The 21,925-nt window shown below is 40.1% G+C and overlaps 2 protein-coding genes across 2 annotated transcripts in view; one reads left to right on the top strand and one right to left on the bottom strand.

Moving 5' to 3' along the window:
* The window catches only part of LOC101845792 (apoptosis-stimulating of p53 protein 1), a gene marked incomplete in the record, with an annotated part of 97,982 nt that extends 87,313 nt beyond the window's left edge, over positions 1-10,669 (top strand). Inside the window, 9 exon segments of the mRNA XM_013085764.2 lie at positions 171-358; positions 854-1,038; positions 1,598-2,653; positions 3,497-4,130; positions 4,704-5,200; positions 5,735-5,868; positions 6,514-6,680; positions 7,455-7,654; positions 8,790-10,669. Of these exon segments, the coding sequence (XP_012941218.1) occupies positions 171-358; positions 854-1,038; positions 1,598-2,653; positions 3,497-4,130; positions 4,704-5,200; positions 5,735-5,868; positions 6,514-6,680; positions 7,455-7,654; positions 8,790-8,834 (3,106 nt within the window).
* A 2,428-nt stretch (positions 10,670-13,097) lies between these two features.
* LOC101845568 (26S proteasome regulatory subunit 10B) overlaps positions 13,098-21,925 on the bottom strand; it is a 13,187-nt gene continuing 4,359 nt past the window's right edge. The window contains exons 2-12 of the mRNA XM_005104099.3: positions 20,517-20,596; positions 20,053-20,092; positions 19,496-19,616; positions 18,928-19,042; positions 18,293-18,442; positions 17,732-17,855; positions 17,081-17,142; positions 16,259-16,379; positions 15,381-15,461; positions 14,393-14,464; positions 13,098-13,854 (exon numbers count right to left, since the gene is read on the bottom strand). Of these exons, the coding sequence (XP_005104156.1) occupies positions 13,736-13,854; positions 14,393-14,464; positions 15,381-15,461; positions 16,259-16,379; positions 17,081-17,142; positions 17,732-17,855; positions 18,293-18,442; positions 18,928-19,042; positions 19,496-19,616; positions 20,053-20,092; positions 20,517-20,596 (1,085 nt within the window). The 3' untranslated portion in view covers positions 13,098-13,735. The remainder of the gene's footprint in view (positions 13,855-14,392; positions 14,465-15,380; positions 15,462-16,258; positions 16,380-17,080; positions 17,143-17,731; positions 17,856-18,292; positions 18,443-18,927; positions 19,043-19,495; positions 19,617-20,052; positions 20,093-20,516; positions 20,597-21,925) is intronic.

The raw sequence follows: 21,925 nt of genomic DNA, 5'->3' as shown, positions 1-21,925 counted from the left end.
GCAAAAACCAGCACCGCCTGTGGCAGTCAAACCTTTGGGGCCTGCCTCAAAACAACAGCACCAGCAGCAACTACAGCAGCAACAGCAGCTGCTACAGCAACAGCTCCTACTACAACAGCAGCAGCAACAGCAGCAGAATCGAACTGTGAAACCTTCGGATAAGCAAAGTATCTGGTGGCCAAAGAGCAGCGCCTCAAGTACCTCCGCCAGCACGAGTCCCTGCACGCGCAGCGCGTGGCTCACAATGAGCAGCTCCGCCGTGCCACGGAGCGCGTGGAGAACCAGGAGATGAAGCTCCGCAAGCTGAGGGCGCTCCGGGGGCAGGCTGAGCAGTACAGGCACAACAACGGACAGCTCAGTGAGTCCAAGGGGGAACTGGATGTCCTTGTCACTCATAATAATTGTTCTTGCTTACAGACGAACATGCTCTAATGATTACTTAGCCAAGACATTCACCTGTACTAACGACCAGCACACACATACACAGACACGCACAGAGTTTGCACACCCGCACTCACATACACACACACACACACACACACACACGCACACGCACACAACACAATCACTTAAATAACCCTTACTTTAACCCCACCCCCACTCAAAAAACAATCTGTCTTGCTCTCTTCTAACCTTGTCTGAATCATTTTGTTGATTTGCTGCTCTTTGCTCGAATGCACAAACAGCAGGATACTAAATTATGTACATTGTGCCATCACTGAGATGGCTATTCGTTTTCATAATGCCCTGATGAAGCCTCTTTGAAATAATATATCCTTTTATGTAAGACAGAAAGAGTGTCTATTCATTTTGTTTTATGACTGTCATTTTCCTTCTTTCCCGGCAATCACAGCAAGCGAGTTGGAGGCTGTACGGGCTGTGTTCAATGAGAAGGAGAAGGAACTAGCTATGGCCGTGGCCCGCGTGGATCAGCTGACCAGACAGCTTCAGGAGCTGCGCAACAGCAGCGCTCACGGCGGGGGCAACAACAAGACAGCCGCCGCACTAGAGCTGGAGAAACTCAGGAATGAGCTGTTGGTCAGTTGTTGTTTGTTACTTGTATGTTTTATAATGGAAGAGAGGGGAGACAAGGAAGTGTAGGGTGGTAATGTTTCAATGTCTGTTGTACTACTAATATACATGATGAGGAAGGAGAAAGCATATCGTTTTCTTGCTAGTTTGCACATGTACTTCTGTACGTAAGGACAACAAGAGAGAGAAGAGATAGCTTTAGTGCTTGGTGTATTACCAAATGTTATGAAAGGATAGAGGGATGGCTTCAGTGCTTTTTTGTACTTTTGAGAATTGTTAATCATGCAAATGATGTTTTTTCTCAAAGCGTGCTTGAGCATCAAGGGAAAGACTGACTAATCAAATGATCACTTGTGTCATTAGACATCTTCAATCATTCTTCCAAGATGAACTTGCTCATTATAGTTCTGTTTTGTTCAATATGTAACTGTTAGCTCGAAAATAGGTGTGCAGTATGCTATGATAATGTGTTAAGTTATGTGAGTGTTTGTTGTTTTGTTTTTTTCAAACTTCAAAAGTCAGTATCTACATGTGTTTATTTATTCAATTATTTATTTAATTTTAGATCCGGAACAAGCTGAATGAGCAGCAGACTCAGGCTATTGCAGCCAAGGAAAAATTGCTGAGTCAGCGCAGGGAGGAGGTGACCCGCATGGACGCTCGGATTCACGAACTGCAGCAGCGCCTCAAAAAGAGGCGGAGCCAGGAGCAGCAGTCAGCCAATCAGAACACTTCGAAAAAACAGGCAGTTCCGGCAGCACCAGGGTCCCACTCCCACCATCACGGCGTTGGAGTGGGTGGGCCGAACGTGGCCACTGTAGAGCCGTACATTCAGTACGCGCCACAGGATGTCGTCAAAGACGATTCGTTCACGAAAACTGGCGGCTTCCTCAAACAGGACCCGAAATACCAGACGTTGCCGTCACACGTCAAGTTTGTCGTTCCTCCGGGCCGGGCCAGTGACAGCCAGCAGAAGCAGGTGGAAATGAACAACAACAATCAGCTGATAGAGGAGTACCCGCTACCTACCGTTCTACCCGCCAACACCCACAACAAGATGTCACAAAACCACCCAGCGGTGGTCGGCGGGAACAATAATAACAATGAAAGTGGGAAGGCGAATTTTAATTACTCCAAATCTATGAGTGGTGATGCCTCTATTAGCAGTACAGGCGGGAACAAGCAGCCTAACGGGCAAAAACCAGCACCGCCTGTGGCAGTCAAACCTTTGGGGCCTGCCTCAAAACAACAGCACCAGCAGCAACTACAGCAGCAACAGCAGCTGCTACAGCAACAGCTCCTACTACAACAGCAGCAGCAACAGCAGCAGAATCGAACTGTGAAACCTTCGGATAAGCAAAGTATTATGGGAGTTCCCTCGTCTGCTAACGAACATTCGTCTCACGCGAGACTCACAGACTCTCGTAGGGGTGGAGGGGGAAATAACAACTCCCCTAGGGTGCCTGACTTATCGCCAACACAGCCTGGCCAGTCGTCGTCCTATCCTGTGATCAGCATCAATGAGGAGGAGAGACAGGCGGGCAGTGGCCAGAGTTCTCCGGCCTCCAGCGAGGGTTCCGACTCTAGTGGGGGGATACAGGTCCTTGACAAGGATCATGAGGTGAGACACAGACAGATAAGATTTAAGATAATATATGATAAGATTGGTTAGGTAAGGTTATGTGAGATGAGATAGTATAAGATAAGATAAGATTAATCTTTATTTTCCAGGCATTGGCACTTTGGTTTGGTGATTCACCACACACATACAAACACACACACACACACACACACACACACACACACACACACACACACACACACACACACACACACACACACACTCACACACACACACACACACACACACACACTCACACACACACATATACACATACATACACACACATATGCATTCACACATACATACAAACACACACACACTCGCATATACACATACATATACACACACAAGCATCCACACATATACTCTCTCACACATCCTTTCTTCCACACCTACAGGGCTTGTCTTGATGTGATACACTGCTCAGAATTGTTATTTTTCTTTCCTATCTATTCAGTCCACTTCAGAAATTTTAAGTTTTACATTCGGGTTGTTGGAGGGTGCTACTGGTAGGTTCTCCTTTTCTTTTCATCTTTTTGTGTCTATCTGTCTGTTTTACTTTTCCTTACTTCCCCCTACATTAAGTGACTACTATTGTGTGTGTTGGTGTGCTTCTCTTCACTCGCAAAAATAAGTTTCACATACATTGTATATTTAAATCTATTTAGAATAGTTAAGGTCCCTTGTTTTATTTTGATGCATTGTCAGACTTGCACTAGATGTCGTTGTCTATTTTCCCAACAATTTATAACCTCCATGGTACAGATGTGTTCCTCTTATACTCAGTTGGAATTTAGTTGAAAATTTGAGCCGATTTATTCCAATTTGACCTCCAACCAGGTAAACACGTCATCAATCGGACCTGTGTCGGCCATGATAGAAAAGCTGAACCAGAAAACAGGACCTTCGGGTCGACCGTCACACCCCTCCTCATCCGCAGCCCATCCACCGCAGCCCGCACAACAAGCACACAGACAGGTGAATGTCGCAGGGCCCAACAATCACCACACGGCCAACAACAGCAATTCCAACGTCCCTCCCTCGTCCCCCAGCCAAACAGACTTGTCATCATCGTCAAAACCTGTCAATCACGACTCGAATAGCTCCTCCCGCTCACCCACCGTAGCCCCGCCCACATCACAAGGAGGAGGCTCCACCCCTCCCCAACAACACGCCCCTCACCTGAACCAGAAACCGGCTCCCACCTATCGCTATGCGTCCAAGAACCAGATCGCCAACACCTACATGGGCCGGCTGGGCAGTGCGGCCATGGAGAAGTATCAGCGTAATCTGAACCTGCTGTACCGCAACCAGGACGCGCTGTCTGGCCGAGATGCGCAGGCGGGAGATCGTGTCGATGGACACACACCTCCTGGTATGCCTGCCGCTGCTGACGTTGGACCGGGGGGTGAAGGTCACCCTCAGTTTGGCGCTGTGGCGTCTCCCAACTATCCAGATATCGCCTCGGACAAAGGTCAGTGAAGAGTGCAATTTATAGAAAATTCCTGTTTGTGTTTGATGTTTTCCTCTGTGACAACTCCTGCAGTACCATGTCAGTGTTTGTGGTGTTATTGCCTCACCTCAGTTTTCTGGTTCTACTTCATTTCAGTGTTACATTCTATTACTTCTCTGCTCTATAGCAGAATGTTGTTGTTATCGTGTCAATTCACCATAATACAAATCAAAAATGATTATTTGCAATCCTGTTTGTTTTATGCATTTTACTTGGTAAAGGTGACTGTTATGTTTCTCTCCTACTCAACCCAGTACGAATTATGAGTGGTTGGCAGATGCTCTGGTGCAGTTTGCTCCTTCTGTCCACTCAAACATTTATCATTCTTATCCCTCTTCCTTTTTTTTTGTATGTTAATCTTTAGTAAAACTTGTAATCTTCAGCCTCTATATAACCTTTTCGTGTTGCAAGTTCCCTAAAATGCTTACTAAAACTAAAACAACACGAATGCTTTTTGAAGTGCTATTTCGATAGGAAGCCACCAGGACACATTATGCTTTATGCTTTATCAAAAGTGTTTGTTTTTTTCCTCAGGGAGTTACAAGCTGAACACACCGAAGCACATCCGGCGGCGACATTCGGACAGCGAGAATGAGGACCTGAACAAAGCCCTTCAGGAGCGGCAAGAGCTCGAACAGCAGAGACAGCAGCAGACAGGCGAACAGCAGCAGGACAGCAAGACTGTTGTCCCCAACGCCAAAACAGACACTGTGCAGTCATCGTCATCATTATCGTCAAACAAAGCAGAGTCACAAACACATCCTGATGGCAACAGCAAACCTGAGCACAACTCCACAAAAGACAATAAGGCAGAGCCGAAAGTCCCCACAGCGCAGCAAGTTGAGAAGAAAGAGAGCCAACCTGTTCCTTCTAATAAAGCTACCGAGGTAGTCAAGAGGAGGACCAAAAGTAATTTGAAGAAAGACGGAGTTCGGCGTTCAACCAATCGGGTCAGCTTTGATCCTCTGGCCCTGTTGCTGGACGCCTCGTTGGAAGGGGAGCTGGAGCTTGTCAGAAAAGTGGCAGTGCAGGTAAGATTGCATTACAGGTGCTTCCTAAATCTCAGGGGTTGCAGGCTGGGTATTCCTCAGCCTGAAAAACTACTGATTTTTACGTTGGCCTGTTTTCTTATCACTGGGATGGGTGTCCAATGCTTTCTAGGGAGTTAGATACTGTTCTCTAATTGTCGAAGTTTCAGCGCCATAGACATTAATTAGGTTATTTAGTACACAGACTGTGGGCTGATACTTGTTCCTTGAATGTCAGGACCAACGTGGGTCGAGAGGGAAACAGCATCCCAGCTGTTCTCTAACACTTTTATTTATTTAGAATATCATTTGTTTTATGTGGAGATTACTCTTGGTGCCGGTCTTCTGTTTTGAGAGTTCAAAATCCTCAGGAGCTGGGGTTTTGGCGGGGGGGGAAGTGTTGTTGTTCTTATCTAAAAAGGATTTCTGAGCTGATTACTCTTTCTCGACTTCCTGGGAAGCATACATTTTATTTAAAAATTAGCAGCACGTTCTCATGTCTTAGTGATTTAATACATCTCTATGTTGTGTCTACAGGTGGATGATGTGAGCACCGCCAATGATGAAGGCATTACGGCATTACACAACGCCATCTGTGCGGGCCACTACGAGATCGTCAAGTTCCTAGTGGAGTTTGGCTGCGATGTGAACTCGCCAGATAGCGATGGCTGGTCAGTAAAAATCTCTTGTACAAATCTGTCATTTCTTGCCATAGTGTATTCCTGTCTATGAATGAAGAGTCTGAGTAGCCTGGTAACAAAGACTGTTCAATCAGCTGCAGTGTATGTAGGATATGAGATTTCATGTGTAATGTGGGTGTGTCTGTAAATTCAATAGCCAATTATTTTTATTTCTTAACCCTAAAAAGACATTGAATAAATTCATTTTGTTGATATTGAAAGAATCATGGTGAACATAATGTGTTTGTTTTTTGGCCAGATTGGGGATGTAAGAACTATGGTATAAACATATACATAATTATGTTCATGCTTTGATTTTGTACGACCTTAAAATAGTTCAATTTTTTATCAAATGCTCAGTATGAACAAGACTTTACCTATCAGTTTTTGATGAACATTATAAACTTGCTTATCAATGGGTTGGTAGGACATCTGTAATATGTAACCACAGATTCCATTTCTGTAGTGCTTACCCTTATTTGAGAGAAGCCTTTTTGCACATAGCAGTTTATTATTGGCTTAAAAATCAGTTCGATAGTAGAAAAGGATGGTAAGCAAACACATTACCTTCTTCTAATATTATGAATAGACTGAAGAGCTCTATCCTTACCCTGACTTTTGCCCACTCCCCCCCAGGACCCCGCTACACTGTGCCGCCTCGTGCAACAACCTCCCTATGGTGCGTTTCCTGGTGGAGCACGGCGCCTGTGTGTTCGCCACCACCATCTCCGACCAGGAGACTGCGGCCGACAAGTGCGAGGAGGAGGAGGATGGCTACGACAGCTGCTCAGATTACCTCTACAGTGAGTTGTCCACGCTTTTGTTCTGCTCGCCTCCACTCTTTTTTTACCTTGATTTTTTTTTTTTTTTTTTTAAAATTTGTTTTGGTTCTCTGTCCCTTTTTTGAGTGACATGTCAATGATTTTGTTCATATCAAACAGTCATTGACTATGGGAATGTGAGTGAGTAAGTACAATATTTCAACTCTAAGATGAAACAATAAGAGGATATGAATTACTGTGATTAGATCTATTTGTAAGTATTTGATAGTTTAATTAATTATTTTTTTCTAGCTTTTGCTGCAATGTTCTAGCTTCCCCCCAGACTTTTTCCCCCCATGTCAGCTGCTTACTGTTTGATTGAGCCGGTTTGTCCATACAGTAACAAGTTAAAATGGTGTTTGGGAGTTCTTTTTATATTTATCAAGTATCTATAGTTTACAAGCTCAGTGCAGTTCAATTGTATATGCTAGCAGTAGAAACACATTCACACTGATGCACTGTTAAAGATTCTGTGAGCTGAGCTTCCAGCTACCTTTACTTTTAGACTGTCAGTCTGTGTTCTGTCTTATGTTTAATAGAGAATAATGGGGGCATCTGGCTAAGGTGAGAATGTGTTTCTGAAGAACTAATTCATCTTGCATTTCTTTTTCTATTGCTTGGATGGGGGTTACCATTATGCTGGTCCTAATTTGTTGTATTTTTTTTGACTTTTCCCAAATAGCCTACTTGTATTCAGGAGATGTAGGTACTTTTGGTTCTCATAGCTACAAACATGTGAACGTTTTTCAATCATAGGTATCCAAGAAAAGCTGGGCATCACCAACAGTGGCGAGGTCTACGCTGTCTTTGACTACCAGGCCACCAACGTCGACGAGCTGAGCTTTGTCATAGGGGCCAGTTTGACGGTGCTGCGGAAGGGAGATGAGAAAGAGAAGGAGTGGTGGTGGGCCAGGCTCTATGGAAAGGAGGGCTACATTCCTCGCAACCTCTTAGGGGTAACTTGGTTTCTTGCTCTGCTTGTTACTGTATTTGTTTTATGCCCCTTTCAACACAGGCTGGATTTTAAAAAGTAAGAGAATTGGAATGTAAGAATTAAGGTCTTGTCTCTAGTAGGCCAAGGTAAGGCAACCTAGAGAGTCAAGCATTGTTCTTGAACTCTGTTGATGGATGATTCAGAGCTTTTAATCTGAGCATTGAGCTGGATTAGAGTAATAGATTGATAAAATATGAATGGTTTTCCCTTCATGTGAAGCTCAAAGGAGTTATATATTTTTTTAAATCAAGACCTTTAGTTTTAAGGTGGCAAAAATCCTTCATATTTAGACAGAAGTTGGTAAGTTTGATAGTATTCTCTCTAAATAATTTTCTTGTTGAGTTTTCAAAAAAATCTTTGTATAAAAAATGTGTTACGTTGAATAACTAACTGAAAGTGAAAGTATAACGGACGCCTTTGAAGTCTCCTTTGGCTTGTATGTTTATGTAGGCTTATTATTATTATCATCATCATTATTATTATTAGTGCTATTTATTCGATATTTCTCAATACTGTTATATGTTATGATGTTAAAAGTCAAAGAAAGAGCTCTATGTTGTTGTTACTTCATTCACATCACAATCAACAATTAAGAATTTATGAACCCTGAGTGGACTTTTTTCACGCTTTCTTTTGTAATCCCTACTATGAAACATGTTGTCTATTTCGATTTTATGGCTCTAATTGGGAAGACAAATATCCAAGTAGACTTTTTTGATTTCTTTAAAGTATTCTTTCATTGTGATTGATAGGCAAACTGTGGGGGTCTACTCTTTCTACTTCATTTTAGAACAGTGGAGTGCATATTCTGAAATCTGTTGAACAATCAAATTTACTCTGGCTTAGAGCTGTTGCTCAAAGTATAGAAAAAAAAGATGGGGATTTTATTTTCTTTCAATTTACTGATGCTGTTTGCAGATTCACCATCTTTGGTTTAAGAAGACTCCACTGTACTTCTGTTGAGATGAAATGATTATGGGTCACCATGAACTACAACTTGACAACGTACAAGTTCTCAAAAATAAAAACTCTACATGATTATGTCATATCTATGGATGTGACTGACTTTTCAGTTGTTTTGTCTTTGTCATTCCCAGCTGTATCCTCGAGTGATAGGCCAAGCAAAAGTGTCGGAGTGCTGACAGCCGTGGTGTGGTGAGGTGAAAGTGGAGTGAGTGAAGTGGAACAGAACTATGAAGAAAGTCGTGAGGGACGTTTTGAATCTGAATGAGTTTGGAGTTTGAACATATTTGGACTTTGCACCCACCTAGAGTGAAGGATTCTGCCTGAACTGCAAGGTTTTTCAACAAAATAAACCATGTGATGTGGAAAGCACAGTGTGGTTGTGAAAGCACTCTGACTGCTCCTGTTCGGCTCTGTTGGAGTATTTATTGCTGTGTCTGTGTGCATCGAGGTTGCCAGTCTGGACACTTCAAGGTTGTGAGATACTGGGGATTAAGGCAGGAAACCTGAAACTCTGCAGCTTTTTATTTTCGACATCAGCAGAGATCTTACCTCGCAGCCGTAAATCTCCTGTTAGTTTTTTAATCATGTACATTTAATCGATCGTGTATTTCTCTGAGCTTTCTTTTCTCTTCAGAGAAATGCAGGGTTGAGAAAAAATGTAATTTTTTAAAATCTCTCTTCTGGAGAGAATTAAAGATACAGGGTGGTGTTGATAGGTTACAAGAACGAGAAAGAGTGAGAGATGAAAAAGAATGTTCTTTTGTATGAAAGTGAAAGTTGTCAGAGAAGCCTGTCATCACAAACTCTTATAAGAAAGTGTTGCTAAGTGAGTTAACCATTTACCCTCCTTGTCGACCTACTAGGACAGACAAAATGTGTTGATGGTTTTCTTTGTTGGCAACTGTTTCAATGTAGATAGTCTATCATCTCAATGTAATAAAATGAAGTAATCATTTGCCCTAACATTAAGCATTGACCTCGAACTAAGAAAAATAATTTCCTTTCACAGTACCCATCCATATTTTTAATCTAACTCGCGATGAATTCAAAATTCTGGTAACTGAATTTGGGATGTGCATCCAATATTCCATTCCTCACAAGGACATCACAATCTCAAATCCTTCTCTGTTTAGCTTATTAGATTCTAAACTAAATGTATGAAAACAAAAAATGGGAGTATCAACCAACATAAACCTCCCACGATAGCACCGTTTTCCTAATTCTGAATTTGTTTTCAAATGAATGAAAACAACAGAAGAAAACTGTAGGAAAAGAGAAACTTGACAACGAAGGGATGAAACCAAGGCCTCCATGTGCTTTCTTTCGACATCAACATGGAGACAGCAGGTTACTTACTGGCGCAGTGCGCTGGTGGAAGAGATACAGTCAAATTAATTAATTTAATAGCTCATCATATTCCCTGTCGCTCAAAACTATCTGGAGTAGGACTTTCCTCCCCTCTTTCTTTTTGTACTTTGTTACAATTTGTAGAAGAAATATTGATGAAATTGAAATGTTTTTAACTTGGAAACCCAGTCGATGTGGGCTGATGTTGTGTCTCTGTGACTGTGATTCTACTTAACTGCGACTGCTGCCGCTCTACAGAACTAGGATTAATCTATAATTTATGATGGTGTGTGTGTTTCCACCACCTGTTCCTTCTGTCCATTGCAATTTACTGTTCACTCGTCCTCACACACGCAAGTTTTGGACCTGTGTTTTACCTTGCTTCAGACTTACTTTCCCTCCAAATGGATGCGCTATATTTATAAATAATAATTAGCCCGGGCTCTACAAGGGCTCTGTGTCAGATGCATAGTTTATATTCGATCTAGTGTCTGTGTAGTCTTTACAAAAACTCCTGATGTTAATTGTACAGTTTCCTGTTCTTTACCTATGCAAATGAGGGCAGTGCACTCTAATAGGGCTATGCACATAATTATTCACAACTCTGACATCAGTTTTACATTTTATATAATGTTGCATGAATAAATTATCTTTTAAAATCTTATTTCGAGAGTTGTCAAATTTTTTAAATGACAAATGGAGAATGTTTCTTTGAAGTTTTATTTTCTCTCCTATTCCCATATTGTTCCTGTCACCTCGCCTTTGCCCTCTTGAAGGCCACTACATGCTTTTTGTTTGGTAAGTGTTTTAAGGTGCTCACGACAGCATAAGGTCATATGAGCGCGCAAGACACATTCATCCTTTTCAGTTGGTAGGAAGCCTACTCTTATCAATTTTATACCACCAAGGGGTCTTTTGACGTGCGCAACTTGCACATGGGCCCTCCAAGATTTTTTGCCCTTGTCCAAGAAGGCTAGGTGTAGATCTTGAAAGGAGACAATTTTAGAGCAGAAAATGTTTCGGTTGCTAACCGGATTCGAACCCAGGACCTTTGAATGAGAGGCCAACACCTTAACCTCTAGGCCACGAGAGCCCCCGTGCATGCTTTTGAAAAAACAGAAAAGAACAATTTCAGTCACATTCATAGCAAAAGCTCTGTCAAAGGACTGAGTGAAATACTCTGCTCTTTTGCACAATCTTATTTTTTAAAACAAATTTAGATTGTTAAGAAAGCAGGCTTCATCAACTATGCCTCACTCTCAGGGCCAACCGACAGGGAATAATGTTCCAGAAGAAAGTCTGAGATTGTTGAAAAAAATTCTTAGCATGTGACGGCAAAGTGCCTAACCAATATACCACAGACACCTATTTACATAATCTAACTTAACAATGTTATTTTCAAGTGAGATATGTCAACGAAAGGAAGAAACCACAAGCTGCTTCACTAAGTAAAACCAGTTAGCTAAGAAAGTCAACCAGAATTACAATTTTTTCCTTTAAAAAATCAAGATTTTTTAGGGGTCTTTTTATGTGTGTGTGTTTACGGCACTCTAAAGTGCATCAAGTCAAATGAGTGCACATTAAACATTTTCAATTTGCAGGAAATTTTGAATTTTGCCCAGGGGCAGCCAGTGCCTACTCCTATCGATTTTGGACCACCAAGTCACCAAGGGATTTTTTACGTGTGCAACTTGCACACCGGACCTGCTAGATTTTTCGCCCATATCCGAGAAGGCTAGGAGTTAGATCTTACCTACCATAAGATCAGGGGTGTGGCTAAAAGACAGCAGTAAGGAGTCAAGGAGTAGCAGTAGAATGGCAGCAGAAAGAGTCGGGAGCCCAGAGGAGGAAAACGAGGTGAGGGGTAGGGGGGCAGAAAATTGAGACGAAAGCAGAAGACAGAACATTGTTAGAGAGCAGGAAAAAAGGTGAAAGGAGAACATTTAGTGAAGAATATTATCAGTCGCTGTCTATATTCGAACCCGGGACCTGTTGAATTATAGACGAACACAATAACCTCTTGACCACGAGAGCCCCAAAATCAAAAGTGTTCGACATTGACAAGCCCCACATGCCTTTCTTTTCTGAAAGTAGATCATGCAAAGACTAGTCATTTTTTCCCAGAATCATGCAGTATCTATTTCAAAAGTCATGATACAATTTTGACTCTAGGAAGATGAAAATTAATAAACATCTCAGGGACAAATAAATAAAATAAATCTAAGGTATGTCACAACATATCTGAAGTTATTCTCCTGGCCCCCAGACAACATGAACAAAGTTAAGTTCTCCTTGTGTGTGTGTGTGTCTCCAGCTAGAGTCCCTACCATTCAGACAAATCTGAAATACCAGCATGTGTATGAGGGGCATACCAAAAGTTTTTTTTACCTGACCATGAAGGAATAAAGGTAGAAGGCTGAAATTTGGGGTGAAAGCCAACAATTATCTTCCTTCCAAGAATGCAGGTCAATTTTGGGGAATTTCCAGTTACTGGTTTTACCACCAGTGCACTGCGAGTGAATGGGGGTATGTTGTTCTCCAGTTTCAACATACAAATAAAGAAAATTGAGCACAGGGCAGTAATGAAGTTTTTGTTCTTGCAAGGCAAGCAACAGCAGGATATTTTTACGAATATACATGCCGCATATGGAACTGATTACCTCTTTTCAAGGTCATACACTGATGGCAAAAATGTGTAACTGTGGGAGGCCACTACATAGAAAAAGATTAAGCTTAGTGCCAAATTTCAGCTTTCTCTACCTTTACTCCTTCAAGATACAGGCCTATGATCAGTCTTCTTATCGAAATCAATTTTCTAGTTCTAGTTTGACAATGTGCTCACAAACTTATTTCCCCATTTCCACATGGCAGTCTAACTCTGACTAAATACAGGAGGCTGAAGATCAGTCCTTATATTTCCCTCTTCCAACATTGGTCTACTTCAGCCTTTTCCTACAATAACCATTCAATAGACTTATTTCTCCAAATTGTAATTTCCACGGCACAAGTTGTCAGTTCTTAATTAAAATATAAAGCAATTAGGAAATTCATATTATTGTGAAAAATCACTTGAATGAAAAGAAAAAACAAAATTGTGGAAGAGATTGTATTTTATTTCAAACATATTCACATTCACAATTGCCACGCACCAAACTAATTCATCCATACACACATAACATACAACATTCATTTTATACAAATTACAATGACTGAAATTTGTAGAATGGAGCAAAAAAATGTTTCTGCACATATTTCACAAACTGCCATCTATATTTGATTCAGAAATCTATTATTGAAAATAAATCTTCAAGTTGAATAATGCAATGAGCGCTCAGTGTATCGCTATTCAAATCTAGAATTCTGACAAATAACTTGTAGAGTTGAGAAATCTTCTCCAGCAAGATAAATACAAATGGGGAAAAACAATCTCATCTTCTGTTACACTTTTTTAGTTTGCAAACATATACCAGGTATGGCAAAACTCTCCTTCTTTCATCATAGATGTCAAAAGCTGAACATTACCAATGCCTTTCAAAATGATTTTGCAAATGATGAATAGCTAAACATTCCTTTCATTACACTTTATGTAAAAAAGCTCATTTGACATCATTGTGTTAACTACACAACAGATAAGTCTAGAAACACATGCTCATAAACATCAAACATTCCTCATGAAAAGTCAATCGAATCAGGCATGACAAACCCTAGATGGTTGTAAGAGGCTTACACTTTAAATAGGTTTGTAGTCCAGCTTGCTCTCCAGTTTCTTGTTGTCTGAAACTTTCCTGACAGCCTTCATGAAATCTTCCTCCACCACGTAGTCACGTTCAGCACGGATGGCAAACATACCTGAAAGAGAAGACGGTCAAAAGCTGAATAGTGTTGTAAAGCAACTTTTAGTAAGGATTTTATGGAACTTGCAAGACAGATTTGTAATATAAGTGCCGCAGATTAGAAGTGATACAAGAGAGTAGCATACAAAGAAAAATAGGAGGGGAGGAAAAGATGATAAATGTTTGATAAAAAAAGGAGCATGCCCCACCAGTGCCCGTCATCCACCCACTTTGTAAAATGTAACAAAGCCTTCACAAGCATGGCATAACATCTATATATAGCACACAATAAGCACAGGAGAAAGCCTGAATGCATTGGTGAAAAAAAGCAGGACCAAGACAAAAACTAAATGCAGAATGGACATATCCCACTGGCCCATCTCTCCAAAACACAACACATCGAGGGGTAATTTCTTTTCTCAATATATATTTACCATTGAACATTGCCTTCCCAACTACAATTTGCTCCACTCAAAGAGGAAAAACTGAAAGAGCTGAACTTTCATTCCCCATCCGCTACTACCGTCTCTTAACACTTGTTCCACCATACTTACCAGCTTCTGTGCAGACATTCCTCAAATCAGCACCATTGAAGTCCTCTGACAGTTTCACCACAGCTTCCCAATCTGAAGGTGTGAAAAAAAAAGTGATACAAATTTATTTTCCTGTGAGCCCTAATGACAATTAACAAACTAAACCCATGTAATGTTAGAGTGGCCCATTCGAAAAAGAAAGTCTACAAAAAGAAATAGTGAAAAGCCAAGGTTTTAAATTGAAACCTCAATGAAAAGCATCAAAATAGCATTACTTTTTACTTTTAGTAGAGGTTTTTCGGCGCTCACAACCGCATAAGGTCATATGAGTATGAGCGCCAAAGGGTGGATGTCAACAGAGAAGTCCTTACAGGGAATCAGACATACTCTGCTCACCTCTCTAGCCTCAACAGCACAAAGTCTGCTTTGACTATCAAGGCACCCAGGAAATAGTGGGTCACAAGAGTGAGACAAACATAAAACAGAAGTAGAGGAAAAATGACAATAGTAAGGATTAGGAAAGAAAAAGCAGCATTTCCCTGTTGTAGATCAAGCACAGTTATGAGCGTGGCATTGATGAATCAGCCGCTTTAAAATTCAACTGTGCTAGAACGAGAAATGTCCCCCCTTACGGAAAGGCCCAAAGACACTTCAGTCAGTGGCACCGCCCCGTGGGGGGGTAGCATTACTTTTGCACACTGGGCATGATAAGAACTGATTTCAAAGTACTCTATATCAAAGAAATATTAGTGGACTTTCAGAGATAATGCATATAATTTACATTCTTATACAAATTTCAGATAAAATAAATCTTTACACGAATTTTTATATCAATGAAAAAAAGAACACTTTCAAAATCTTGGACAAATTAAATATCCACAGCTCAGTGTAATACTTTGTCATACGTCACTTTTCAAAATGGAGAATGGCAGTCTTACATCAAGTAGTAAATAAGAAATTATTACATTTCAGAAATAAAACCCGAAAGTAACACTTAAGCTGAACTCACCAATTTCTCCATGCTTGGCTATGGGGTTAGCGTGAATCTTTAAAATTTCCAGTCTAGCTTGTTCATTTGGTAGGGAGATTTCTGGAAAAGAAAAGGCAATCCTGTAAGTTCCTCTTTCTTGATACAGTTGGAAGACATCACAAGAATCATTCTATATAGACACAAAAAATAGAAATATACAAGATGGAAAAACAACACTGGAAATACAAATATAACTTATGAAATAAGGTGCAGGTTGAAATGATTTGCTAGACGATGCCATCATTTGAGACCCTCAGCTGATCAAAAGCAAGCTCAACATGGGTACTCTCTATGCTCATACATAATATCTTTCAATATAAAGAGACACTTACAAAAAGCATATTACTGATGTAACCTGACACAAAATCAGAGCAAGGTCTATGAAATCAAAACACTTCCACTATAGCATCTACTATATATCATTGACAAGACTTGGATGAAGCATTGTATGACACAAGGGGTAGGCAAAAGGAAAAATTATAATCAAACTTAGAACTAAAAATTCAACTCTTTCACCACTACACTGATTTCCTTGCTCTGACCAAACCATATTGATGGTCATTTTTTTTCTTTCCTTTCTGACAGTAATCAGAAAAATATATCTCATGTACTTTTCAAGAAAAACTCTATTGTATTACTCATTATAATCAAGGTAAATTAATTTCATATCAAACAGTATAAAGGGAAAAAAGAAATATGAGCACTAAAAAAAAAAAAAAAGGTTTGGGCGAGTCTAAATACTCAAGAGAATAAAAGATAAAGAATTTGTTAGGCTGCAAAATGCAACCCCCTGTAGGGAACAAATTCAAAGAGATCTGAGTACAGGTGATATTCCAACATGACAAACATGTACCAACCAATTTTCCTGTCAAGACGTCCGGGTCGCAACAAGGCTGGATCCAGCGTGTCTGGTCGGTTGGTGGCCATAATCATTTTCACTTGGCCTAAGGCATCAAAGCCATCCATCTGATTCAACAACTGATTACAACAAAAAAAAAGTGTTAGGGTTAAGGACAAGCACATTATATTTAAAGAATTGTATTTTTGTTAAGGAAAAGCAGGACCATGGGGCACTGATCTGTACAAAAAGTGCATAAGGTATTAGTATACAATCATAATTTAGAAGAGACTAGGATTATATCTCTTCCATTGATAATTTATGTAGAAGAATTGAAAGGAAAGAGCAAAGGATTTACTTTTTTCATGTACCCTTAGGACTAAAATTATACAGGAACAGTAGCAAAACAGTCAAGAATAAGAAATAACCAACCACCACTGTGCATTTTTTAAATCAACCATCCACCTGGCAAGGGATCAGTCGTCCCAAGGTAGATTGACTTAACTGTATATTTCAGAATTTTGAGAAAAAAATGCCAAAAGCTTTAGACTGCACTTACCCAGAGAAACAACTGCTTCTAAACATGGTTATGCAGAAATGTAAATATGTCATCCTGCCATTGACAATGGAATTGTGATCCCGATTTATGTAACTTTATCACTTGGGAAACTACTGTTTCTAGGGAGACATGTCATTCTGCCTTTGAAATAAGAAAGATACCAGCAAGACTATTATAATAAATTAATTAAACCAAAAGGAGAGAAGGAAGAGATGAGAAACTAAAAACATGAATTAAAGGTGCATTTCAAAGTTCATCATGCCACTTAGCATCATCACATACCTCCATCAAAGTTCTCTGGATCTCTCTGTCTGCTGACGTGCCCTCAGAGAACCTTCTTCCACCTGAAAGAAGTGAAAAAGGAAAATAAACAAAAAGATGATGTGACAAAAGGAAGGAACTAGACTAAGGTCTCGTTGAGGTCCTCATGAGCAATTTACTTGACCTACTACGCACATCTGGGATCTCCACTCTCTGTGAGGCTGACAAGGGAGTAATCATGATGTTAAGCATGAAAGAAGAATTCAAATTTTTTAAAGAAAAGAGACCCCAACTACACCTTTGCCAGCAATAAAACAGAGAAAAATAATGAAGAATATAATATATTGTCCTATAGATGGTGAACAACTACTGCATGTGTCATCAGGGATGCCTCCATTCATTCCTCCATTGAACACCAAGTCTTCTAGACACATGATGGGGGACAAAAACTAAAACCTAACAATTTAAAGAATTCAGAGGAGGGGGGGGGGGGGGGAAGCAGATACTTTCTTTTAAAAAATTATAAACAGTATTTCCACCTTTCATCTAGACCTACACTGAAGTGGGTTTCTTCCTCAAATTCTGCAAAATACTTGCACAACACAAAATTGTCAACTACATATTACATATTAAAAGAAAATCACTGTTTACAACAGACAGCATAGCCCGTACCTATAGCGTCAATCTCATCCATAAATATAATACAGGGCTCGTGGTCACGGGCAAAGGCAAACATCTCCCTGATGAGCCGAGCACTCTCTCCGATGTACTTGTCCACAATGGCACTGGACACCACCTGCAAGGGTAGAATGAGTTCAGTTAAGTTTTGGTAAAAGGATTACAGCACTTGCAATACAAATAGGTCATAAATATAAGCTGAAGATAAGAGGTGTTACTCGAAAGTAACATACAGACAATAGAAGGTGGATAGATGTTTGACAGGTTTGTTTGTTTGAGTGAAAAGAAGTACATTGAAAAAATAATGTAGGATATATCATTAGTGCCCTCCAACCACCAGCATGTTGGATAGGACAGAAGAATTTATGGATGACTAAAAAACCCAAAACCAAACAATAAACAAATTTGCATTCACATCCAACATGCAAAAGATGAAAATTTAATAAATAGATTTTTAGAAATAAAAAATTCAGAAATTCTTCACACCCCTTGAAAAAAGGTTTCAATCTTTTCTCCCACAACATTCACTCTCCAAATGAACAGCCCTGTTCTCACCTTGAGGAAGTTGCAGTCCAGTTGGCTGGCCACAGCTCGAGCCAGAAGTGTTTTCCCTGTACCAGGTGGTCCATAGAGCAGACATCCCTTGGGTGGGGTGATGCCCACACGTTGGAACAGCTCTGGGTTCAGCAAGGGGAGCTCAATCACCTGTCGGAGGGAAGAGGATGGAAAAGTTATAAATAAAGAGGGTGTCACTCTAGGTCTAAAGACATCTACTTCAGTCAATGCCTAAGCCTATTAAACAACACTTTACAGAAACTACTTCAGAAGGGGTCCAATTCTTTTACAGACCAAGTGCAAGGACAGAAGAAAAAGAGGGGAGGAGGGGGAACAAATTTTAAAAAATAAAATATTCTAAATAATCTTTACAATCCAAAGCACTCAACATATGATGATTGTGTCAGATGCAAATCCTACAAAAACTCATGTTCGACACTCCTCAGACCAAAAAAAAAAAAAGTATGAATAAAGAACACAATGACCTTCCCTAACACAAACTGCCATTCACACAAACACATTTCACCAGTCTTAAACTGTGGACAGTAAGCGCATCCTTTGCCCACATAATTACGACAACCAACACTTAAAAGTTTACTCAGACAGCCTCAAAGAGAAAAAAAAAAGACACAAACCTCTCTCAGCTCCCTGATCTGCTCTCCCAGACCTCCAATCTGGTTAAAAGAAACATCACCCGGGTCCTCCACAGACATGTTGTACACTAGTGGGTCCACTTCACGAGGCAGATATCTGATGAAAAAGAATAATATGATATGAAATAGTGACGGGGAAAGATCAGGATAATATCGCTTGTTTTGTGAGCACCCGAGCATAGGAATGAATGGCAGGCCATGAACTCTGATGTCTGTCGCAGATCTGGCATTTGATGATGAAGAAATGAAAATGTGCAAAATTGTACAATAGATTTAATGCCCCTTACAACACTGAAAAAAGCACTGTAAAATTATTTAAGAGGCAGGACTTTCAAATTTAAAATCTATATCCGATAAGACCAAGGCAAATGGGGAAATTTGAGTAGTGCCTTTCCCAAGGACACAATGTCAGACTGAGCTAAGCCTCAAATCCCAGAATAAAAACGAACACGCCAAAAATACGAAATCTCTCCTCCAGAACAAAGATTTTAAAAATTGACCACAGACACTGTTGTTACTAAATGGAATAAAAAAGTGATAGACATCTTACCTCATGATGGTCAGTGTTGTCATGTCCAGAGCCACACGAGTCCCAGACTTGAGTTTGGACTTGTCCAGCTGTCTGCGGCAACCAACCACATAGCGAGGACCATTTGTGGCTTTCACAATAACTGTAACAAAAACACAGAACGACATTTATTAAGCAAAGAAGAGCTATTGGGGGAAAGTTACTTTACAAATTTAAAAGACCAAAACCTGCAGCAACATTGCGCCTGTTACCCAAAACAATAGCATATATAAACAAGTGATTGCATCTTTGTAACAATGGTTAAGTTGAAAAGATGCAAAATTTACGCAAACATGTTGTGATAAATAACACTTTACAACAGTCAACCTCGCATTCCACAAAAACCTTGGACCCAGCAAAAGGAGAAAGAATCCCCGTTTCTCTCAGGTCAAAATAAAAACTGAGCACCTAGTCTGAAGCTGATCGTCTTCAACCTAAAAACATTTATCAGTTTGTACATAAATTTGTAACTGCAGAGAAATTATACACTGCCAAGACCCAACACTCAGAAACAAAACCCATCTTTACAAAGAACTTACATTTGTCCTCTGTCAGCTGTTTCAAGACTTCTCCAACAATCTGGTGGGACACAAAAAGTGTGATTACAAAAATCTGCAGTCAGTTTAAATAAAAAAAGCAAAATTCAAAGATATATATGTTAAAAAATTAGATAGTACAAAAGCTAAAATCAACATGGAAATGAAAATTGCATTGGAATTCATACACATGTAAAAAAGTTAACGGGAAGTGATGATTAACATTTTGATACACAAACTGAATTTGCAAAACAAAAAGCAAGTTTGGTTTTAAAGGGCACAGGGTAAGGAATAAATATTGAAAGCTTGTAAAATGAAAAATGACACAATATGTAACTTCATCACGTTTACTTCTGTTTTTAAAAAATGTCTCGTAAAAACAAGTGGTTTGCTCAACATGAAACAAAATTTTCTGCCAGAACGGCAAGATACTCCATATTCTTCCCAACATTAAAATCAATACATACCTGCCCCACACTTTGCAGAGCCTTGAGGTCATTCTCTGACTTGTCATACTGCTTGGTCAACTCTTTTAGGGTTTCTCTTACTGAAAACAGAAAAAAAATGTAAGACTTTATTTCCAGGTTCAAGGCAAAAAGAACACTTTACCCTCACACTTTCCGCAAACACAAATGAACGACACGGTGCAAACTGAAATGGTTTAACAGAATTTATACAACATCTTACCGCTGAACTCTGGGCGTGTGTGTGTAAGGGGGGGGGGAAGACAGGTTCAATAATTAAAAAGTGATTTACCTTTCACTCCCACACTTTGATATACTTCTTTCAAGAAATTAAAACCCTCCCCACCTGATCTGGATAGGGTCATTTTCAAAACCTGATGGCATAAAATTCCATAACAAAGAATAAATTACAGCAAAATACAAGGGGTTGTGCACCCTTGAAAAGACCCCAGTTTTTTCCAAACGAATGTCAATGACTTTCCTTCTGAAGCCAGAAACATTACTAGAACTAGGGCCTTCTATGCAGTTAGTGTAGAAGTATGCATGGCATACCTACAATGGCAAGTAACAGTATACTATATATCACATCAACTCATTAACTCTTGTCCTTCGTCTGTGCTGAGATGCCAATCTTAGCAACCGATTACGTCGGACATTCTGGGCAGGCCGCCGGGGTCACTCAGTGTGCACTTTTGGTGTACAGCGAGCGTGCCTGGAAACCTGTGTTTTCGCCATGAATACCGTGGGAGGGTGTTAATCGATGGTGAAAATAATGCTCTATCTTTTATAGCTTTCTATTTATAAAGCGTTACGAACACATGAATAACCCCCTCTCATAAGCTGATAAGACATAATTACGAGTAGTTACATCGATTCAAATAACCTTTTTAGACGCTCTTGTTGTTATGAATGACCTGGGGTTCAAAAAGGGATAATATTGGTGAATTTCCTAATGTTTTGCACTCAAATTGTTCTTTTTACCAGAAAAATGGATTCAAAATTATCAAACAAGCTAATTTTTCATCAGGTAGAATCTAGTATCATTTCATACAAAATCAAGCTCATTTGAAAGATTTTGTATAGAAATATATGGAAGTCTTGTTTCCTGACTATCCTTTCGAGATCCTCATGTCTAAGTGGGTCAATTTGTTCTACAATTTCATTGGATGAACATCTAGAGCTACCAACTCGGCGTGTTTTGAATGAGACGTATATACTTCGGTTACGAACCAACGCAGACGGTTCTAGAAGGCCAAAAACGCAGACAAACTCAGACTGACGCACACACACTTGAGCTGAACGGGAGATGATGCTCGCCGCGCGTGCCTCGATTACGAACCAACGCAGGTGGTTCTAGAAGAAGGCCACAAACGCACACAAACTCAAGCAGACTGACGCACACACACTTGACC

Source organism: Aplysia californica, unplaced genomic scaffold (assembly GCF_000002075.1).
Source record: "Aplysia californica isolate F4 #8 unplaced genomic scaffold, AplCal3.0 scaffold00404, whole genome shotgun sequence".
NCBI lineage: Eukaryota > Metazoa > Mollusca > Gastropoda > Aplysiida > Aplysiidae > Aplysia > Aplysia californica.
The sequence above is the reverse complement of the archived record's forward strand: the minus strand, read 5'-3'. Positions and strand labels throughout refer to the sequence as shown.